The sequence below is a fragment of the Coloeus monedula genome (genome assembly GCF_965178545.1).
Source record: "Coloeus monedula genome assembly, chromosome: 20".
NCBI classification, from domain to species: domain Eukaryota; kingdom Metazoa; phylum Chordata; class Aves; order Passeriformes; family Corvidae; genus Coloeus; species Coloeus monedula.
The window spans coordinates 10,005,127-10,026,845 of record NC_138800.1 but is presented as its reverse complement, the minus strand read 5'-3'; the positions used below and the strand labels follow the sequence as shown (position 1 = coordinate 10,026,845).

The 21,719-nt window shown below is 49.6% G+C and overlaps 1 protein-coding gene across 2 annotated transcripts; it reads right to left on the bottom strand.

Moving 5' to 3' along the window:
- Positions 1–228: 228 nt before the first annotated feature.
- VEZF1 (vascular endothelial zinc finger 1) lies at positions 229–15,049 on the bottom strand. Of its 2 annotated transcripts, XM_082294664.1 has the most exons (7): positions 14,782–15,047; positions 8,779–9,476; positions 7,987–8,050; positions 6,814–6,997; positions 5,145–5,366; positions 3,025–3,069; positions 233–2,676 (listed from the first exon to the last, which is right to left on the bottom strand). In XM_082294664.1, exons 1-7 carry the CDS (start codon positions 14,812–14,814, stop codon positions 2,249–2,251), a joined length of 1,674 nt encoding a protein of 557 aa, XP_082150790.1. In that variant the 5' UTR covers positions 14,815–15,047; the 3' UTR covers positions 233–2,248. The 2 variants fall into 2 exon arrangements, with proteins under 2 accessions (XP_082150791.1, XP_082150790.1); XM_082294665.1 differs by lacking the exon at positions 3,025–3,069 and having other exon boundaries at positions 229–2,676; positions 14,782–15,049.
- Positions 15,050–21,719: the final 6,670 nt, after the last annotated feature.

The window sequence follows — 21,719 nt, the reverse complement described above, 5'->3', positions numbered from 1 at the left end:
TGGTGCGAGGTGGTGTGGTGGCCAGGGGTGACAGAGATGGCTGGGGAACTACAGGTCCCAACATGCAGGACGGTGTGGTGGTGGTGGCAGCGGGGCCGGGGGAGCGGGGCTGGGGACATGCGCTGGCGGGCCGGCCATGCACGCCGGGCTCTACACAGGGCCAAAACAAAGACCTCTACACACCTGGAGTGAGAACAGTGGTAACAAAGTCATAGCTACATATTCTTCTCTACATTTTTGTTTATTGAGACAAACTAATTAAAAGGCACAAACATAGGGCATATGTTTACATGGACATTATAACAAACATATACATTAAAAGTGTAGGAATGTGTTTCCTTTCTGCTAAACAGAAAGTTCCTAAGCTTTTATATATACAAAAGTTGTACAATTTGATGTCCTAAAGTACAAAAGATCATTTATAAAATTATTTTACACTAAGCTCTATTATTTTTTTTTTGTTTGTTTTTGTTTTACTATGTAGTCCAAGCCCCTAGAACAGTTTCACGTAAGGATACAGATACCTGTCACCTGAGCCAGCAGCCTGGCAATCACTGCTCGCACGGACACGGCCGGGGAGGAACGGAAGCAGTCCAGTGTGACTGGTCAGTCCTGCTAGCACTCTGTGAAAATGCACACGCTAATCTCCAGAGCTCTCAACTTCATAAAGATAAAAACATCTCAACTGTAATTTCTTTTTTTTTTTTCCTCTTTTTTTTTTTTTTTTATTTAATGTAGAGTCTTGGGTTTAGGGTGGTTTGTTTTTTTTTAAACAAAGTTTTAAAAATGTGAATATGTGACATGATAGTCTAAAAAGTATATCTGTTTCCCTAGACTTTGCTTTCTACTTTATGTACAGATAAACAGGTTAAGAAAAAAAAGCACATGTAGCTTAAACATGTGTGACCATTTATGAGCAGTTCTGGGCTGGACAGCTCAGCACCCCAGAACTCCCACAAATTGATAGAAATGTGTTAACACAATAGAAGAATAACGTAAAAATGATGATGTTTGCAAATATTTACAAAGTTGAACAGATTTGCACAACACTTGATTAAGAAATAGGGGAGAAATTAAAAGACGTTCTCTGCTTGTCCTGGAGGGGCATCCTACCTAGTTAGTGGTTAGAATAAAAACTGTATACAATTTAATATAAGACAAAACTTCTAGTGAACAACTAACACGTCTGTCCCCTGCTGAAACACCAGCAGGCTCTGATTGGGAGGCAGAGGGCATAAAAATCACACCCAGGGCCTCCAGAATCTTCCAGCTTAAAGCAATTTTCCTTAAGTTTCCAAGCACTCCTTTTGCTCCTAGATAAGAGTCCCATGGGGGTCTGACTGTTCAGAGACCATGTTTACATACATTTCGACTCCTCTTCTGTCAGCCATGGCTGTTTCTCACCAAACAATAACAGGTTTTTTTAAAAAAATGTTGACTACAATGCTCTATTCCCTTAGGGTAATATGTTGGGTAATATTTACATCTCCAAATATCAGGTCACAATCCCTATTATATGTTGAAGTTAGAATGATAAGTTATCATATGCTTTGCATATCAGAGCTGGTATCACCTTTCCCATAGGGAATGCTGCCTGAAATTACCATATTCCCAAAGGTAAAATGCATATTTTTTCCAAAAATGCATTTTTTTTAAAATGACAACATTGTAATGCATTTACTCATTAAAAAAAATAAAAAAAAAAACATCAACACAGACAAAGGTTCTACACTAGCTCAGAAACAGTGGACTTGCCTGGCAGGTTAAAATGAGCCATCCACCCTGTCACAGATACAGAGGGGTCTTTGCTAGTGTTCAGATTAAAATAATTTTCTAAGTTATAATTTGAGGGGATAAAACATAAAACTGGTTTTTTTAATTACCTTTTTTTTCTTTTTTTTTTCTTTTTTTTTTTTTTTTTAAACTCTGGCAAATAAGTATCTGTTCTAATTCAGCGTCAGTCAGCTACAAGGTAAAACTTAATTTAAATGAAGTGCTCCAGTGAAACTCAAGCCTGAACCATGTGAGCCAAATCAAGGGGAAGATGCTATTGTGGTCTCTGATGGTGTTGCCCCAGTGTCTTAGTCTGAATTTATTATTAACTAAAACAAAACAAAACAAAAAACCCAACAGAACAAAACAAAACAAAACAAAACAAAAAAAAAAAAACCCCAACCAAACAAAACCCAAAAAAGAACTGCTGGTAAGGATTCCATTTTAATCCTTTTTAATACTGTTTAGAACTTGTTTACCAGGGAGGAGAGGTGGGCAAGGCCTGGGGCAGGAAAGGCATGCTCTCCACTGGTCTCATGGCTATGTTGAGGGGACCAGCCAGCGTCATGGGGGTGGGCAGGTTCATGGGGGACGTGATGGTGACGGGGTGCGCTATGTTCACTGGAGCGGTTACCGGGGTGGGCAGGTTCACCGGGGTGGTGAGCGTTAATGGAGAGGTCATGGACAGAGGACTGGTTATAGTTACAGGATGCCCTAAGTTCATCGGACTGGATATATTAACTGCACTTGATACATTTACTGGACTTCTCATGCTCATTGCAGCTGCCACTGTGACTGGGTTTGTGATAGTCCCAGAAGCCACAGAGGACGTTATATTGAATGGAGTAGTAAGAGTCACAGGCGTAGTAGCAGCAGTGGAGGTTTGGCACAAGTTAGCAGCTTCTAAAAATGAGACATAAAAAAGACAAAAAGTTTTTAACACATAAAAAAACCATGGACAAGATTTAAACAAAACAAAACAAAACAAAAAACCCAAAAACCAAACAAGAACAGGTACAAATTCTGGAATAATTTTCTTTAGGTATTATTAGTAAGTTAAAACTGTTAACATTCTATAGCCTACAGGAAATACAAACTCTCATGCAGGTCATTTCAATTCAGTATTTTTTCCTGAGAAGTCAAGTGAGGTTGTCTTAGCAAGAGGGTTTCCATGTTCATAAAAACAGTATTGTACAATCAAAAAAATCCTCCCAAGAGGAACAGTAGAAATAGAGGAGAGAGTGTACATACCGAATGGTACGTACTCTATAGCCTTCTCAAAGGTGAACTGACATTCTGTGAAGGTTTTAAAAAGTCATTATTAGGGACTGATAAGCAAAGCTCGTTTCAATATTTACCTGCTTATTTCAGTCTTAATTATTGCTACTAAACTGCTCCACTGCTCACAGTACCTCTACTTCAAGGCTACCCCAGCAGCACATCCCTCAACCCCCATCAGCTCCTCAGCTTTCACATAAGCTACAGCTCCACACCATGTTGGTTTGGGGGGTTTTGGGGTGGGTTTGCAGCAAGCAGGACTGAAGTGCAGAGCAAGGGAGACCCAGGAGGCCGGGGCTGGGGAGCGGGGCCGGCCGGGGGGACGCGGGGGGGACGGGAATCACTCCACATCCATCAGCACCACCTGCCGGCTACCCACACCGGGAGGCTCCGGAAACAGGGAACAGGGCAGGGCTGGCTGCTAAAGAAACCGGGGAAAATACGCTCTACAGCAACGTTACTAAGCCGTGTCTGATTCCACAATTGCAGGGCAGGACCCCAAGCTCAGTTACACCCACGTGTCAGAGGTAAGCCAGGAGCAAAGAGTCCACTTTGCCACTGGGGCAATGCAAATGTAACTTTGAAAGCAACATTAGCCCCATTCAAGGGTTACTGTTGGTTCTTCAAAGTCCATAGCTAGGAGGGGTGGAGAGGAAGGGAAAGAGTAAAAAAAAAAAAAATAAAAATTGTGAAAATAAATTGTACTAGACTAAAAAAAATCCCATCTAGTGTTGTAAAGCCACCACAAGTGGAACTAGCACAGGAGAACCAGCATGGGAAGAGCAGCTCAGGCATGGCACTGACTGGTCTAACTTCACCTTCAAGCATAGTCACACCCAAAGACACATCCCACCCATGCTCCTTCCCCAATTCAGTTAAGCTAAAAGCACCAGTCTGACACCACTGCTACCCACCCACCTCCCTCACTCCCCATCCTGCCCCAAACCACTATTAAGTTAAAGCATATTCAACATTCTCAATAAGAAAGGAAAAGGAAACAAGACACAGGGAAGAACAAGCAGAAAAAAATTCTCAGTGATTTCCTAAATCTGACACCATTTCCTTTATCTATTTAGTGGCCTGATGATATGTAATGTTTCTGTTATCACTACATTTTAACATGAATAAGCTGTTTCTGTACTGTCTGATCACAGAATTCAATTACTGGCATAACAAGGGGAAAGGAAGCAAGCAGCCTAAAACACAAACAAGAACCTAGAAAACAAAAACAGACTGAAGAAACTGAAAGGAAGGTTAGGAGAAGAGAAAAAAATAAGGTGAGTCAAAAACATTCCTAAAAACAGCCAGTGAAAAACAATAAGCAGTGGTCACTAAGAACTTCTAAAACATGTAATCCATGAAGTCACATGATGGGCATTAGTAATCAAACTGTTGTGAAACAAATAAGCAGCAGAAACAGAAGAGTTTAAACTACTATATCCTAAAACCACTGAAAGGAAGCAATCTGTTCTCTACAAACTGACACAATGACCAACAACAGCAATTCCACTTCAATTACAGCAGCACAGGTAGAGGTGAGCAGTGAGCCAGCACTGATGAGAAAAGGATCACCGATTAGCTCATTTTGTAATAAAAAAAAAGCAACAGAGAAAGAAACTTATCTGAAGTCTAGAAAACTATACAGTTATATGATGATAGAGCAGATGGAATAAATTGGGAGAGAGAAGATGAACAGGACACAGAAAGCACACAGGTGCACACTGGTGCTGATGCAAAGACAGGGGGTGTGTGTATGTGTGTGCACACAAGTGAACAAGGGCAAATATGCACCAAGACAGCTAAAAGCCACATGCAAGTCAAAGCCCACACTCCTGCCCTGGAGCAGACACAAGCTCCCCTCTGTAACTGATGGCTCCAAGGACACAGGCAAGCACAGAGACCAAGGGAGCAAGTCATGAGCAAGTCATTTAACAGCCTGATCTGGGGCCTGTTTCCTCCTGTTCTTTCTTAGCTGTGACTTCTAAGAATGAAACTGTCATGTAAGACATCCCTCCTGACACCTTAAACTCCCCAAATGACTGTAAACTCCACTACCTCACAAACCCAAATGCGTCAATATTGGTTTGTTTTACCTTTCTTCCTCGCTTTGACGGCCTCTTCCCACAATCTCAGGGTCTCTACCTGCTTTCCAGGCCAACTTGTTACGTGTTGCTGCTGCTGCTGCTGTTGCTGCTGCTGCTGCTGTTGTTGCTGTTGTTGTTGCTGCTGCTGCTGCTGCTGCTGCTGCTGTTGTTGTTGCTGTTGCTGCTGCTGCTGTTGCTGTTTCTGGTTGCTGGTCTCTTCACTCATGCATGCTATGCCAATCAAGTAAGAACACAAATTCACCTTGAAAAGTTACTCTGCTTTCTGCTGAGATAACAAAGGCAACTTCTACAAAGAGCATATGGAATCTCACAGGATTCCAAGAACAAAACCACAGAGGTGTTTAAAACAATATCACTAATTCTGTGCTTTATAAAACTACTTTTCCAAGAGCTAAAAACCCAAATGTAAGTCAAGAACATCTACTTTAACTGCCAAAAATGTATTTGTATTTAGGAAGAACGAAATTAAAAACTCCAATGAGTCCTCTAGAACTCAAGCTGATTCTACTTTCTCTAAACTTTAGCTCCAGCTTAAAAATGAAAAATAGAAAAGCCTTTTTACTTCTTATTGCAAGTATGACTTAAAAATTTCAGTTTACCTTTACATCACAGAACAGCCTGTCACTACTCTCTGGCCACAGCACAGCTCATCATTTCCACGTCTAACAACTGCTCTAAATGCCTCATGTGAGCTGGCTTAGCACCACCAAACTGGCTTGGGAAGCCAGAGTTGTAACCTTATACCTTGAAAAATACTTCACATCCAAATTTCTTACTAAGCTCAACAATCAGGCATTTCAGACATTCCCAGTACCTTCAGATTATCCAGGAGTAACAGGAACTGCAAAGATGTTGTAAATTAATACAGTTTAAAAGGCTTTAAGGACACAGTTTCCAAAGACATTCCTTACTTCTGCCTCTTGATTCCTCTGAAAACCCGTTTTATATTACTAACCATGTGGCTTAACTTAAGTTACAGGTATTTTAATAGGGAAAATTTGAAAGTCAAGTCTTCATTTGCTTGCTAGGCACTCCCAGGCCCAGACCGCAGCACTTCCACAGAGTTTGAGGCTAGAAGGAGCTATTACAAACATCTCATCTGACCTCCTGCACACCACCAGTCAGATGCCATCGATGCCCAAAACATATCAGAGCTGGATTTAAATCCTTTTCTTGTCAGCTACAGCTTGAGGGAGGAAACACTGAGCCCCAGGGTCAAAACCCAGAGAAAGAAGAGAAATCTTTCTCCTGATTTTGATGAGCTTTAGATGAGGCTTCAGACCTGAAACCTGGCAGGTCTTAGCAGTTCTTAAATAGTCTAAAATCACCAAATTATCTGTTGAACTTTTAGGCCTGCACAGTTCAGGAGGTAGTACTAAACTTAAAAGGTGAGAAAATTTTGGAACTCTTTTCTTCAAGAGATTGGTCACTGTCATGAACTGCAGGGCATTCCTAAAGGATAAGAGCACAGTGTAGCAGCAAACCAACTCCACACATGCCAATTCTTGAGCTGAAGCAGATTCTGTTACTAAATATCTACTTTTAAGAGGTGTGACCACCCAAACTGACAGACACATAGCTGAATTTTAATGTCATCAAAGGCAATTCCCTTCGCAAACACACTGTTATTAGAAATGTTTGTAAAACGTTCACCTACTTTTATTGATGCCTTGTTTACAGGTATTACAGTTGATACTTTGGCTCTGCCCGTGTGTCTTTAAGTGGCTGGTGATATATGCTGCACTCAGAAGTTTACCACAGATATTACACGATACCTTTCCTTCATGGCGCACCATGTGTGTCCGCAGTCTGTCTTTGGTGGCAAAGGCAGCAGTGCACGTCTAGATGAAGGACAACAGTTACACTTGAGGTGCAGACAGAGCAGTACAGCATCACCTACAGGCCCACTGGGAGCCCACGTTACCTGGCAGGTCCTAACGGTATCCTAAGTGCATTGACAACATTAAGTTTTACCCGTATTTATAGAGAAACCAAAATCAAACTGCTCAGCAGATACTGAGAATGGAACACATTTCTGAGGCAATCAGGACAAAAATCATACTCTGTACTATTTGAACTTTCTAAAAACAGCGGGTTGCCTTACCCACCAATGCAAGAGGGAGCTTATAAAAAATGCCTACAACAGGCAAAGTTGGTTTCTAATATAATTTTACTGTACAAATATGAACTTGGTACCTTACACTGCTCAAGTACTTCTGTTCCCATCCAGAACAAGGAAACAAAACCTTTTCCTAACGCTATTCTTTTTACCCAAGGCTTTTATTTAATAAGATGAGTCACTAAAACACAGGTTGGAATAAGCATGGATATTCCAAGCAAAACAGTTAATTGTTCAAGGGCAATCAAATTATTTTTCCTAGACTCAGTCATCAACTTATGACAACTTGCTTTCCCCTTCCAGCAAAATAACAGATCCAGAATCAACCATTCCCACCCATTTTAAATAGATGTGCTGAGAAAGAGATTTGATTTGAACATGCTGAGAAACACATTGCACACACTACCCCAGAAATGAGCACTGAGCTGAGGACGCTGCTACAATCCTACTACTAAGTTAAGCATATGGTAAAACAGAGCAACTACGCTGTTCTCCAAGAAAACAAAAACCCTCTAATCTTCCAAAAAAAGCAGCCACAGCATCTTTCTAAAGTTCCACCGTAACTCCAGCGCTGTGGTGAGGTAGAGGATGTGGCTTTATTCCTAAACTTGCTTTTCAAAAGTCCAGGAGCAAATATGGTTCTGGAAAGATTCACCTGAGCTGTACTGACACAATAAGGTATTGTTCTTAATAAACCATTTTAGCCCTTACTTGGCATTTGAAGGGTCTCTCTGTTGAGTGAACATGTTTAACGTGACAGCTTAAATGATCAGGCCTGCAAGAAAGAGAGGAACAGGAGAAAAGTGCACACAGTTACAAACACAAAGTCAGGACACCTTGGTTAGCAGTGCTGACACTGCACTGGTTGCTCCCTGCAGCCCCCGTCCCTCTGACAACCAGGATAAATCCCTTCCCCTCACCTACCACGAGCTTCACCTGCAACACCTCACAGCTTAAAAACAACCTGCAGTTTAAAACTTAACTCTGTTCTCCTCACACACCTGAAAATGGCACGTTTGGTCACACCTTGTGTAAAGGTGAGAGCGCAACAGCTCTAAAGGTTGAAGTTTTCTCTGTTGCAAGCACAGGTACAAACAGAGCCGGCAGCAATGCAAGCCCCCCCGTGCTCTGTCAGTGCTCTCCACCCTGCCGTAAGATCAGGTGACAGTCTACCTGCCCTGCTGCATTCAGACACAGACCATGGCAAAGGCTGGTAAAGGGGCTCTGTGCACATCCCCAGTGACACAGACACGTGTCTTACGGGACTTGGATGAGGTCAAGAAACCATTTCAAACAACTCTCGTAAAAAAGGGACCACTTCTGGCCACTGCTGACCTTGCTCAGATGGAGATTCCCTCACCCTAAAGGCAGACAAGGCTCCTCATCTCCTCACCAATCTCCTCAGAGGTTTGGTTCTCCCAGCCCCTCACTACGATAGCTTAACCCTCTCCTTGCTCATGAAAAGCCAATAGTGGAGCATGCCTGGGATTTGCTACATGGTACCTTGAGAAGCCTTTTCCACAAACACCACAGGTGTAGGGTTTCGTGATGCCACCTTCGTGAGACCTCACGTGGTAGGTCATGCGATCCTTTCTCTTGAAGCGCTGATTGCAAATGGGACATTCAAAGGGTTTCTCATCGGAGTGGGACAGCTTGTGCCGGTTGAGGTGGTAGACGTCCCTGAAGGCCTTTCCACACATCTCACAAGCATGGTTCTTCTTCACGGGCTTGCTGGGCTTCTTCACTGTCTGCGTCACTGCCATTGCCGTGGCGCCGGCGCTGCTGCTGGGGTTGGTGGCAGAGGAAGACGTAGTGACTGTGGACAGGATGCCTGCGATAGTCGAAACCAGTGAACTCCGGCTGTTGTCACCAGCGATGGTCGAGATAAGGGGCACCATTGTGGTGGGAGTTTTCTTTGGCCGTGACACTAACTTTATCCCTGTGTGGCAGGACTCGTGACGCCTCAAATGGTAGCTGTCCCTGAAAGCTTTGCTGCAGTAAGTGCACACAAAGGAGGTTTTAGGTTTTTCCTTTTTAATCCCAACAATAGCATCCTTTAATGTTTCTGGTGCAGGCTGAGGTTTCTGCGTTATTGGTAAGGGCAGAATCGGCTTCTGATCGGGCGGCTCAACAGCAGAGCTCAGGAGAGGCAACAAACTGTTCTGTGCTGCCTGCTGTTGGTGATGGGAGGCTTCGTGTGCCTAAAACCAAACATTCACACTTAAATTCTCTGGATGGATGCTCACTCTGGCCTGGTGAGAACATTTACAAACGACAGGGAAGCACATTCTAGACCAAAAGCCATGGAAGGAACAACAGGAGAAGGTTACATAACACTGGTTTTGGACAAGATAAACCGCTCACGCTGTAAATGCCCTGGCTGTGCAGGTCCTGTGGTAAGTGTAGGACACAGTGCAACAATTATTAAGAATTATTAAGTTTCTGGAGGGCAACTTTTCATGGAAGACTAGGTGCTTGTCAGATCTTTTAGTAACAGCATTTCATCTTTACATAACAGATAACTCATTTTGCTAATGTTCGTATCAGATGGCATCTCAGGACTATCTCTGGAGAGGATGAAGGTGCTGACAGGAGTTGCAAAATAATGCCTCACCTTTAAGCCGAGCTTAGTGAATTGAACTGCAGCCACAGAGAGCCAGGATGTGATAAGGCGTCTTATTTAAACAGTGTGTTCATACCCCTGTGCCAGCACTGAAACCAAAGCAACTGGAATCGGGAGCTGTCTAAAGCCACATCTCTATATTTAGCAGGTTCCTGATGCATTTATCCCCTGACCACTGTGCTCTCTGCATCTGGAACTAACAAGAATAGCAGCACGGCCTTTTTCTCTTTGTCAGCAGCTACTTTGTGCTGGGAAGAGAAGCTGATCGATACACACTGGGAGATGTCTAGAGATGCTGGAGAACACGGTTCAGAGGTGTTTGGAATAAACCCTGAAAGCTGCTTGAAAGCAGCCAATACCAACTAACTTTGCACTACAGAATCAGTGGCAGAAGCTACAGGGAAGGGAAGGGGGGGCCTGCAGCCAGCACTGCTCAGCTGAGCTGCAGCCTGCCTGCCACGGGCTGTGCTGCACCACGCGTGGTTATTCTAAGGCAGAAACACTGTTATTAAAACTCATCCAGTCAGACTGGGACAAAACCCTGGCAGATACAATTTTAATGTGGTTTAGAAACCACACAGACCAATTCAGCCTAATGGAGCATTAAAATAAATCACTCCAGCACCTTAAGCCAGTTTAAGTGCATCTGTATTCAAGATGTGCCTTGGTCTCATCAGACCAGTTTTAAATCAGGCTCGTTATTAACGCAGCGTGCCAGGCCTGAAGCTGAGTTTGGGGAAACTTGCATTCCCATTAGATCAGTACTGCAGCCTTCCAGGACTCCTTTCCTATGGCTTTCCTCACAAAATAACATGACTCAAAGCTGCGAGAGCTGAATAAAACACTGTGCTGGTGCACGACCCCGACCTATCTACTTTTACATCTGTTGGGGATGACAGTGCTAGGAAGTGCACTCAGGCTAATGCTCTTCCCTTGGGAATCCATTTCAACGCGTCCTTTGGACAAGCCAGTATTTCTAGAAGCTCACTTTGGGCCTTTTTCCTAGTTGTACCCTGGATGCTTTGCCTGTCTGGATTGCAGCACGGACTACAGCCCCCCCCAGAGCATCTCTCCCTTGCTGCAGGGCAGCTCCTGCCCCACACAAGCCCTGCATTACTCCAATCTCACTTTTTGGGAGCGTGATGCTGGTGATCTTTGGATAAAAGCCATGGGTGGATACCAACACTAACCCACGTGGGAAGGAATACAAGCTCCCGAACACTCCAAGTCTATCTGACAGGAAAACAGTTTACAGGAGAAAGCCTGGACTCCGAACATTAACAGGAGACAAAACTTGTGGGAATCATTAGGAGCCAGGCCAGGCTGTCCATCAGTATCTGCATTTTAGATCCATCTGTGCTGAAGCTCGGGATGCAACAGGTAGGCTGGATATTACCACACCTGCCTGGCCACAGCAGCCACCTCAAACAACAGCCCAAGGGGCTGGTTTATTTTAGGGAGCGATTGCCGAAGAGCTGGATCCAGAACTCTCCTGGAGGCGACGCTACTAAATCAGGGCATGGCACAAGCTCCAGCAGCTCCATTAAACTTTTCCCTGACTTCAGTGACAATTGTGGATTTTTAAACTATTTATTTTCCACATTTTAAAAGAGGTTTTGACACTTCTGCATTGCATGAAAATAGAGTCTGCATGATATACACACTGACAGCACAATACTGAGCAAGTTGTGCACTTCAACACAATTTTAACTTAAAAAAACCCCTGAAATGTTTTACAACTTCAAATCAGCGTTAAACAATGTTAAACTGCACCAGAAGACACTGCAGAGCACCTAATGATAGTTCCAGAGATACAATTTCAAAGGCAGAGCTAGCAGATCGGATAATGGAGAGCCCAAATCCTTTGGACAAGGTTCAAACTTGGGCAGTTTATGGATATTTTTAAGCCTCAAAGAATGGTCAGCACTTCAAGGTAATGATGCACTTATTCCTACAGATCCGATGGAGACAGCAGACATAAAACAATGTATATCCACAAAGCTACAGGCTATGGAGCTGCTGCTTATGTAAGTCTGCTTATCTTGGTTCCCAGGGAGCCGGCGTTATTAGCAGTGCCGTGCTCCTCGCAGCCCCTCTGCCACGAGCCGTGTTCCTCAGTTTCCAAGGGCCATTACAGCCTTTTAAAAAAAGGATCAGGCAGCATTTTTTTTTTAACTCCGTTGGAGAAGGGAAGCCAGCACCTGCTGCACGCCTCTGGCAGGCGCAGTTATCCAGGCTCCAACCATGGTTTTACTTGACCCAGCATTAACATCGCGTCAACAATCTGGGGTATTTTGATGGCCTGGGACAGGCTCTCGTGCAAAATCCCCTTGTTCTGTCACTAATTCCTTCTCTCCTGGGGGGGCAGTAAACAAAAAAACCCTGCAATTCGTGACCCGGAGTGTAGGATGTGGCATTGTGAACTTCCAATGCCAGAGGCTAAAATATTTTTGTACTCCAGCCTTAATGTGAGAGCAACAAATTAGCATGAGTCATATCTTGAACACTCCATCTGATGGATGAGTCCTCCTCACATTAACAGATACAACTTTCACTTCCCAAGCAGATACTAAAAGTGGTTTTCAAACTATGCATTTTGGGGACTAAGAAGATCCAAACAAGAACTGCTTATTCAGTAGCACGACTGTTTCTTTAGAAAGGGATACAATTCATCAAGATGCCACCTAAAAACAATCAAACAACTTTATTTGGAAGGAGCGATTTACAGTCGCACAGCCCACTGCTACAGGACTAAAATTAAAACATTGAACTCTCCTCTAAAAACATTTGGCTAAAAATTACAACTTTATATTCCACATATTAAGCTGTCCCTTAGGAATCCTGTCCCAGCTGGAACACACACTTGGTTTAACACTCCCCCCAGGAAGAATGAGTGTGAATATTCAGCCACTTCCATTTGTTATTTAACTGACACTAGGGAGAGGCTTTTAAATCCACGCTTTTTAACTAGTTTTAACTAATCAGCTGGATCAGGGCTGACATGCTGCTGTGGGAATGGGAAGAAGAAAAACGAAAGTCACATCAGGACTACCTCAGTGCTGCTTTCTGCTGGGTGCATTGGCATGCTCACACCCCACATCACTGATTTTAACAAAACCACTCAAGAAACAATATTCAGCATTTATTATGAGCTCTGAAAGCTTTATTATTTAGGGAGGAAAAAAAAATCAGAGGAAAATTTCCACGTCACAGTTTTATGAAGATGCTTCCGAGTCGCACGTTCGGAAAGTGAACTGCTGACTCCTTAATTAAAAGCAGCAAAGCCGACTCCTAAATCAGCGTGTGACATCACTACTTCAAAACTCAGCACCTTCAAAAAAACACGGAGGAACAGCGAGGAGCTGGACACGTACTTGAAAGCATTACTTGGCATTTCTCAGCCTGCTGCAATACAGTCCTGCCAGCCTAGGAAAAATTTCCCCTGGAAAACGCTCAGCTGGGAGGCAGCAAGGCACTAAACCAGCCCCGGCTCGGAGGGAGATGGCCCTCAACTAAGGAGATTAACTTCTTAGCGTGAAGTTTCCTACGTGCGAATCACAACTGCCCACTAGAGTGAGAAATAATTCACCAGACCTCAGCCAAACTCGATGGCATCACCCGCATCCATCACGAAAAGGCGGAAAACCCAGAGCCCAGCTCCCGGTACCGGCTCCCCGGAACATTCCCGGCGTGTTTTCGGAGGCAGAGAACCCGAGCGAGTGACTCATCCCTTGGTACTTGCAAGGGACGAATTTTTCCTCTCTAAAGGAATGGTGCTCGCTCTTGGCGGATTTATTCATTCAACTCAGGTTTTCAAACTCGTGTCACGGGTTGGGTTTGGGTTTAATTCCGAGGAGGACAGTGAGAAAGCGAGCGGCCGCGACCGGGAATGTGCAAAGAGGATTATTTTACCTTGAGAAAGGTGATGTGCTGGGCGCTTTTTCCCCCCCCACCCCGCTACTGCTGCTGCAATCACACATTTTATGCTTTCCAGCTCAAAAAAAAAAAAGCAGGAGAAAACAATCTGGCGTGAAAGGGCTCGCGAGCCTCACAAAAGCCAGGCGAGGAATTTTTTTTTTTTTAGTTTTTTTTCTGGTACATTGGATTTTCTTCGGAATTACATAAACAGCGGTGTTTTTAAGTCAGTCTTTCACCGACAGAAAGGGGGAAAATTGTGACTCAGTTAGCAAAGGGAGGGGTTGCACGCTCCACCGTCCCTATTCCTCCCCATTCCCGTTAGGATTTCGCCAGTTTTTACAGAAATCCGGCCCGCTCGCGTCCTATTTTAAAAGAAAACAAGCTCCCTCGTCAGCCGGCCCTGAGTCAGGCTGTTTAAAGAGGGATTAATTTATTCTCCCAGACACGGCGTTTGTTCCATCGGGGTTTTGTTGGAGCCCGGTGGAAGCTTGGGGTTGCTTTTTTTTTTTTTTTTTTTTTTTGGTTGGGGTTTTTTTTTCTGTTGTTGTTGTTTTTCTTTTTGGGCGGGGGGGGGGGGGCAGAGAAAAACAAGCAAACATTAAAAAAAAAATACAAACAAAAAAAAACCAAAAAGCGCGATCTCATGTTTTACGGTGGGAAAATAAAAATAAAATATAAATATGAATATCGGTGGTTTGCAATGAAAGCGGGAAGGGAGCGCGCTGCGGGGCGGCGGCGGAGGGAGAAAGTGCAGGAGGGAAGGAGGGAGAAGCGGAGCCGCGGGGCCGGTGAGGCGCTGCCCGGCGGGCCGGGTCGGGCCGGGCCGGGCCGGGCCGGGGGCGGGCGGGGGCCGGGCGGCCGCGCTGAGTGACAGCCCGGCCCGGCGGGGACCGGCGGGGCCGCGGCCGTGAGGGAGGGAGGGAGAGAGGGGGGGCGCGGGCAGCGCCGCCGCCGCGGGGCCTCACCTGAAAGAGGAACGCGGTCCAGTTGGCCTCCATGGCGGGGGCGGCGCGGCCCCGGGCGGCGGCGGCGGCGGCTGCGGCGGGCGGTCCCCCCGTCGCTCCCTCCCCCGGGCCGCAGCTACATGGAGCCGACAACAAAGCGGCGGCGGCGGCGGCGGCTCAACATGGCAGCGCCGAGCGGCCGCTTCCGCTAACCTCGGGCTGCACCACTGCGGCCCAGAGGGGGGAGGCGGCGGCGCGGCGCCCCGGCGGGGCGGCGATGGCCCGGGCGGCCGCGGCGCCGCCCCCGCCGCTCCCCTCGCCGCGGGGCGGGCGGCGGGCCCGGGGCGGCGCGGCGGGGCGGCGGCGCGGGCGGCGGGGCCGGGGCGGCGCGGCGGGCCGGCCGCCCCCCCCGCGGGGCTGGCAATGGGCCGGTCCCGGGCTGGGGAAGCCGAGCTGTGGCGAGAGAAGATGGAGGAGCGGCCGAGGTGTCCGGGGCCGCCGCCGCCGCCCGCCCCGGCCCGGCCCCGGGGCCGCCGAGCCGCCCGCCCGCCCCTTCTCCCCTCCCCGCCCGCCCGCCGCCCCCGCCTGCCGCGCCGGGAGGGAGGGAGGGAGCCGCGGGGGCGGCGGGGGGCGGCTTCGCCCGCGGGTGCGGGCGGGCGGCAGCGCCGGAGGCGGAGAGGGGGGGGTGTGAACTCGAGGTCGCCCCGGGGGTCGCCCGGCGCCGCCACCGCCTCGGCACAGTCGGGCTCGCCCTCAGCCCACCCGGGCTCACCCTTATCCCTCCAGGGCTGCTGCCGCCTCCCCGGGCCGGCCCTGCTTCGCACCCCGCCTGGCCGGGCTCCAGGAGGGCCGGGCCCGTCAGCGTCCCGTAGCCCGGGGCCCCAGCAGCCTCCCCCGGGCCGGGCCGTGTCCCCCGGCCCTGCCGCCCGCGGGGTCTCGGGCGATGCGGTGACCCTGCGCAGCCCCGCACACCTCCACCGGTCCGGCTGAGTGGATTCGCCCGTACCTGAGGCATCTTCGGCGCAGCACACGCATGCAAATCGTAGCCACGAGCAATTAAATACATACGTACCGTTAATTACGTGTTTACATACATCAAGCACGTCCCTGACAGGCAGCAGGACGGGGCCCAGGGACGGCTCCGTGCACCTCCCTGGTGCTTCCAGGACAGGGAAGGATGCAGGGGACATCTGTGCCCTGCCTCAGGTGGCATCTGAGGGACACCCAGCATTTCTTCGACACCTGAGTGTGGCAGGTTTAACACTGTCACAGGAGGGGGGTTTTAATCCCGACCTCCCCTCGCCTTCCCTGGCACTCGGGAGATGAGAACAGGCTTACAGCACTTTATTTTTTATTTTCCCCCCGCTGAGCATCCGAGGCCTCGGCGGCACTGGGAGTGGGAAGAAGCAGCCGAGGCGCCCTGGCTGCAGCGTGCAGGGCTAAATTTGGCCCCTGTGACTTCCTCCCGTGTGGGACACCCGGGTGGTTTTTCTTGTCTCCTGTTACAGATAATGCAAAGGCCGGTCCTGAAGCTGCAGCTCGGGGAAACCCAGCGCAGCAGGGAGGAGGGACGGTGGGGACAGAGCAGGGACCAGGGGACACTCAGCGGGGATCGCAGCCCGCCGGCTCAGCTGTGGCTTTGAGCAGCGTTGGGCAGGTCACCTGGCTCCTGCAGGGCTGGTCCTCGGCCCTCCCGAGGCGTTTCTTCACCTTCCGAGAGCGTTGCAAAACAGTCGTTGTTCTGTTCTGAGAGATGCCTGCGGTTCTTTCACGCCTCTCAGGCTTTTTCCTTGAAACTCCAGCGCCAGAGTCAAGTGGTTATGTCAAAACGTGTTTGCATTTGAAACAAAAAAGTTTCTGAGTCTTGTGACCCCAGAGGGAAGTTTGTGACTACGTGCCCAGGGGCTTGGCTGCCTGGAGTGGCCCAGCCTGCTTGGGAGCACCTGCAGCTCCAAGGGTCCATCTGCCTCAGGGAATTTGGAGCCTGCTTGGTTTTGACTCCCCTGTCTGCACCACAGTAGAGCTCTGTGCTGATGCACAGCACTGGAAACTGCAAAACGTTGCCCTTGCTCTGCAGAAACTCCAAACTGAGAAAAACAGACCAGAAAAATGAGCCAAAGGGGGTTGCCAGTGCAGCACTCCACCAGCCCAGCTCGCCTGGAGATGGTCTCTGCTCATCCCAAATGTTTTTCCCAGCCGTGGTGTGGGACCAGCTGGATCACCGCCACGGCACCCTGTGTGCTGAGCCGGAGGGTGTCCCTGTGCTGCCCTGCGTTCCGACCCCGGCACTGCCCCCAGGAGAGCCCGGAGGAACCCCACGTTTGAGGAGAGGGGACACCACTGCCGCCCCTGGTTATTTCCCTCCCGGTCGCTCAGTTATTTTTGTTAACGCTTATTAAGGGAGACTTGGGAGAGCTCTTTGTTAAGGGCTCACACTCACTTCAATTAAAGGCTAAGAAAACTACCCAAGCGTATCACTGACTCATCGGAGAAATCCCAACGAGCACGTAGCCGGCTAAACTCTGTTCTTGTTTTCACAGCTAAAGGACCAAGAGGGGATACAGGAACAAAACCTGCGAGACTCACAGCTAAACCAGACGAGAGGGAAATGGAGTTGGAACCCACTTCCCTCTCGGCAGTGCCCGGCTGGGCCCTCCCAGCCCCTCTCTTACCCCGACACATCCCGCAGCCAAGAGCTGGGTTGGGAGCAGAGCGAGCCGAGGCGCTGGGAGTCCCCGGGGGGAAGGACTCGCAGGAGCTCTATTTAGAAAGGGCAAGTCTGTGCCAAACCTGACGAACTTTCCTTTACCCAGAATTATAACTGGAAGTCTAAAAAGCCGCAGTGTTTGAAAACACATATTTACATTATATATGCCCCAAAGCAGAATAAACAAAGGTTAGATTTGTAAGCTCTCCATCTTAATTAAAGCAGCACTGCTTAGGACAAACCCACATAACAGGCGGCTTGAAGTGTTGTGTTATTTAATTTATACCTTCCAGCTCCCTTAGTCATGGAGCTGGGACAGCGATAGCATCAGCAGCCACCCTGCTGTGCGGCGCACAGGGAATTTCTAGGGCACTGGGAACCGTGTGGCCCATTTACCACCGTCCCGAGGCTGCGCTTTTCTGCCTTTTCAAGCTCAAATCTTCCCTCCTGCCTTGGCACTTCCCACATTGTTAGGAAAGAAGGGAATGCTGCTGGGTGTCTCCTGCCTCCAGTGCCAGTGCCGAGGCTGGTTGTGAGGAGCCTCCCAGGGACAGGCCAGCACCGGAGCTGCCCCTCGGTGCCACAGCCATGCTCTGCCAATGCCCCAGCCCCTGCTGACAGTCCCTGCTCCGCTTCTGCTGGGCCAGCGTGTGCTTGCATCACTTAGAATAGAAACTGTGGTCAAATATTGCAGCTTTAGAGGAACCCCTTTCTGTTCATGCTCTGAGTGACACAGCGGGCTTTGAGTCTCACAGCTCTGTGGGGCTGGAGAGCCCTCGAGAGTGTAAATAAGCTGTGCTGGTGGAACTGAGAATGTGCTCCCCATAGGCAATTTCCCTTCAGCTGCTTCCCAAGTTCTGTCTTCTCTGGTTTCTCTCTTTGCAGCCTCAATTCCCTCTCAAAGCGATCAGGGCCACTAAACAGAGACAGTGAATTGCATTGCGGGAAGCAGGTGTGCAAGCAGAGCGTTCCTGCTGGGAGGAACCGTGGGATGATCCAGCAGCCTCAGAGGAGCATCCCACGGTCTCCCACTGCCCAGAACCTGCTGGATGAGCATCTCTGACTTGCAGGAAAAGCAGGGTGGAAGGTGCTGCAGGGACAGGCAACCCATTTACTAGGCAGAGGGAAATGGAAATGGGAACAGAAAAGGAAAAGGAAAAGGAATGGGAAAGGGAAAGTTCGTGCCAGATGGCTGCCCACAGTCACGGCCTCCATCCCACCCTCGGGGATGGCAGTGATGCCCTGCCCTGCCCTGCCCGTGCCATGCCAGGGCCACCACGCCAGCCAGCCCCGGGGCTCGGCGGGAGCGCTGCCACTGCCGAGAGCTCCGGAGCCTTCTCGTAATTAGTGCATCTGAAAGATCGCTCCACTTTTCAAAGGAGGGAAATAGAATGCAGGAAATTACCAGCCAGCTCGGCTGAAGCGCTGAGAGGCAGGACTGCGATCAGTGGGGAAGCAGCGAGGAGCTGCTGCAGGGGAAGGAGCGTTGTCAGTGGGACTGAGCAGGGATGGCTGAGTGCTGCTCCCTGCTCTGGTTTCCTGGTTTTAGCCCCCAACTCTGAGGTGCTTTGCTGCAGTGATGTGTCAGGAGGAGGGAGGGAGGGAAGCTGGAGAAGCCAGAGGGATGCCCAGGGCAGTGGGGTTGTGGTGCCAGGGCCACACACGGCTGTGACAGCAGGGACACTTCTGGGTCTGTCCGGAGCTGGGTGTCAGCTCCCACCACACACTCACCATCCCAGGGCTCCCCGAGGGCCGGGCCATGCCCCTGCTCCCTCCAGGCAGGAAAAGCCTCACGGTTACTCCATGCTTTAAGCATTCCCTGGTGAAAGCACTCCCATGGCAAACTGCCCGGCAATGGTCACTCCCTTCCCTGCAGTGCTCCCGAACTCTTTCTTCCCTGCTGCACCTCCTGCACCCCCTGTCCCCCCTCGGCCACGCTGCCGCACCTGCCATGGGAAACCCTTCCTGCCTTCCTGGGATTTCCTCATCCTCCCTAATCGTTGCCACCCCTGCGAATCCATCAGTGTCTCCTGTCCCCGGGGTGCCGCAGCAGGATTCCCGCTTCCCGGCAGCCTGAGCTTCGCCTTCCCCGGCTGGGCACGGGGCTGGCCGCCTTCCCCTGCGCCTCGGACGCCCCGTCGGGGCCCAGCACACGCCGTGGCCGGGCAGGAGACGCTCGGAGCTTCCGGCGGGGAGGGACAGCGAGCCCTGGGCTATGTTTAGCCCTGCGGCCGCACGCCGGGAAGTGCCGTTATCTCTTCCCACCTCCTTGTCCTCGGCCGTGCCTGGGCTAATCTCTGCTTGGCACCTTGAGCGCCGCAGCTGCCCCACGCCGCCGGCACCCAGCGGCTTTTTGTTGTTATTTTAGTGATCTTCGCCGCAACTTTTATTCCCATAGAACGCCCGCTGTCATCTGCGCCCCGACGGAAGAGCCGCCCCTCGATGGCCCCGCCGGCCCCGGGGATGCTGCTGGTGCGGCCCGCAGGGTCACTGCCCGTGCTCATCGTCTCTGCCGCTGCCACTGTGGGGACACACGCGGGGGACACCTCGGGACTGCCGCACACGGGGATGCGCAGGGCTGGGCACTGATGTCACATGGTGGGGATTGCCCGCGTTTAATATCAAATCCGAGAATCGTAGAACGGTTCGGGCTGGAAGGGATACTGAAGATCATCCAGTTCCTCCCCCCTGCCATGCTCAGGGACACTTTCCACTAGACCAGGTTGCTCCAAGCTCCGTCCTTGAACACTTCCAGGGATGGATGGGGCAGCCACAGCTCCTCTGTGTCCTTATGATTTACATGGTGTACACAGAGACAAGGAGACACGCAGCTTTTTCTGTCTCATATGGAACATTTCAGAGCCCTCCTGGCAGGTGCTCACCGACCCCTGCTCACCCCCTGCCCCGCGCTGCCCTCAGCACTCTGCCTTTGAACCTGCTGAACTCTGCTGCTCTCCAGGAAAACATTCCCAGTTTGATTTAAAAACTTCCCGAGCCAGAGCCTGTACCAATTACTTAGCAGCGCACTGCTCCGGTTAATCACCAGTGACCATTTTTAGTAATAATTCCTGCGGGGCCAAGGACTGCAGGGAAACATCCGCTCCTGCCTTGCTCCCCTTCCACCATCTGCCCCGGCTTCTCCCGGGCACGGGATGTACAGCAGCAGGCACATAAGGTCAGTGCATTTAGGGAAAAACATGACCACTGAATTAGAGCAGCCGAGCCAGCGAGGAAATCCTAACGCTAATCCCTGATCTTTCACTGACACACGGCAAAGCTCAGCCGAGCCGGCTGCTTCCCTCCTCCCCAGCCACAGCTGGAAAACACGGATAATGCTGCATTACCTTCCCTGCAGGGCTGCTGCGATTAATAGCAGCAGAGAGCTCCGAAATCCTTCAGGGATGGGGATGGCAGGGATTAATATTCGGCTAGATGGTCCCCCAGGACCCTTTGCCAACACCATGCCCCATTTTCTTTATTCTTTGCTATTTACTTTTATTTTTTTCTGGGACCTGGGTGGTGTTTAATCTCATTTGGCAGTTATGGATTGTCTCCAAAATAATCAATGTTTGTGCATTCATCTGCATCGCTCAGCTGATCCCACAGGGATGAGCATGTAGCGCTGGCAGGAGCCTCAGGCAGAGCATCCCTGCTCTCACTGGCCAAGGAACCAACTTTGCTCTGTGTTTCCAAGGGGGAAACAAAACCTTCGGTGGTAGCGGGCAGCTCTGCCTCAAATTAATTTGGGTGCCCTCGGGAAAATATCCTGTATCATCCTGCAAATCAGGCAGAAAATGATGCTCGCCGTGCCTTCCCTCCTGCCTGCACCCTGTGTACTGTAAAGACACGCACGTGCGAGGATGGAGAATCAATGGATCCAGAGTCTGCACAGCGGAATTCTTTTCCCCTTGTTTCATCTGGTATCAAAAAATCACTACAAAAATACAGCCCTGCCCTTTGTCAGAAGGAAAATACCAAGAGTTCAGCAAACTGCCAAGTTTTTCATGTTTAAATTTCCGCTGGCAGCTGCTCTCTGCAGCTTCCCAGCCAGTCAAACACCCCGTGGGATCCAGCCGGCCCCAGAGCCCCGTATCCACGCTGGCAAATCTTCCCAGGTCGGCATCCGCGTGGTCTGAGCTCGTCAGGATCTGTCACGTCATCATCTGCGCAGAGGGCAACCAAGTCATGCGAGAAACGGGCATTTCTTAAAAAAATACAGGACCCCGAGCGTGAATCGTGGCTGAGTCACCGA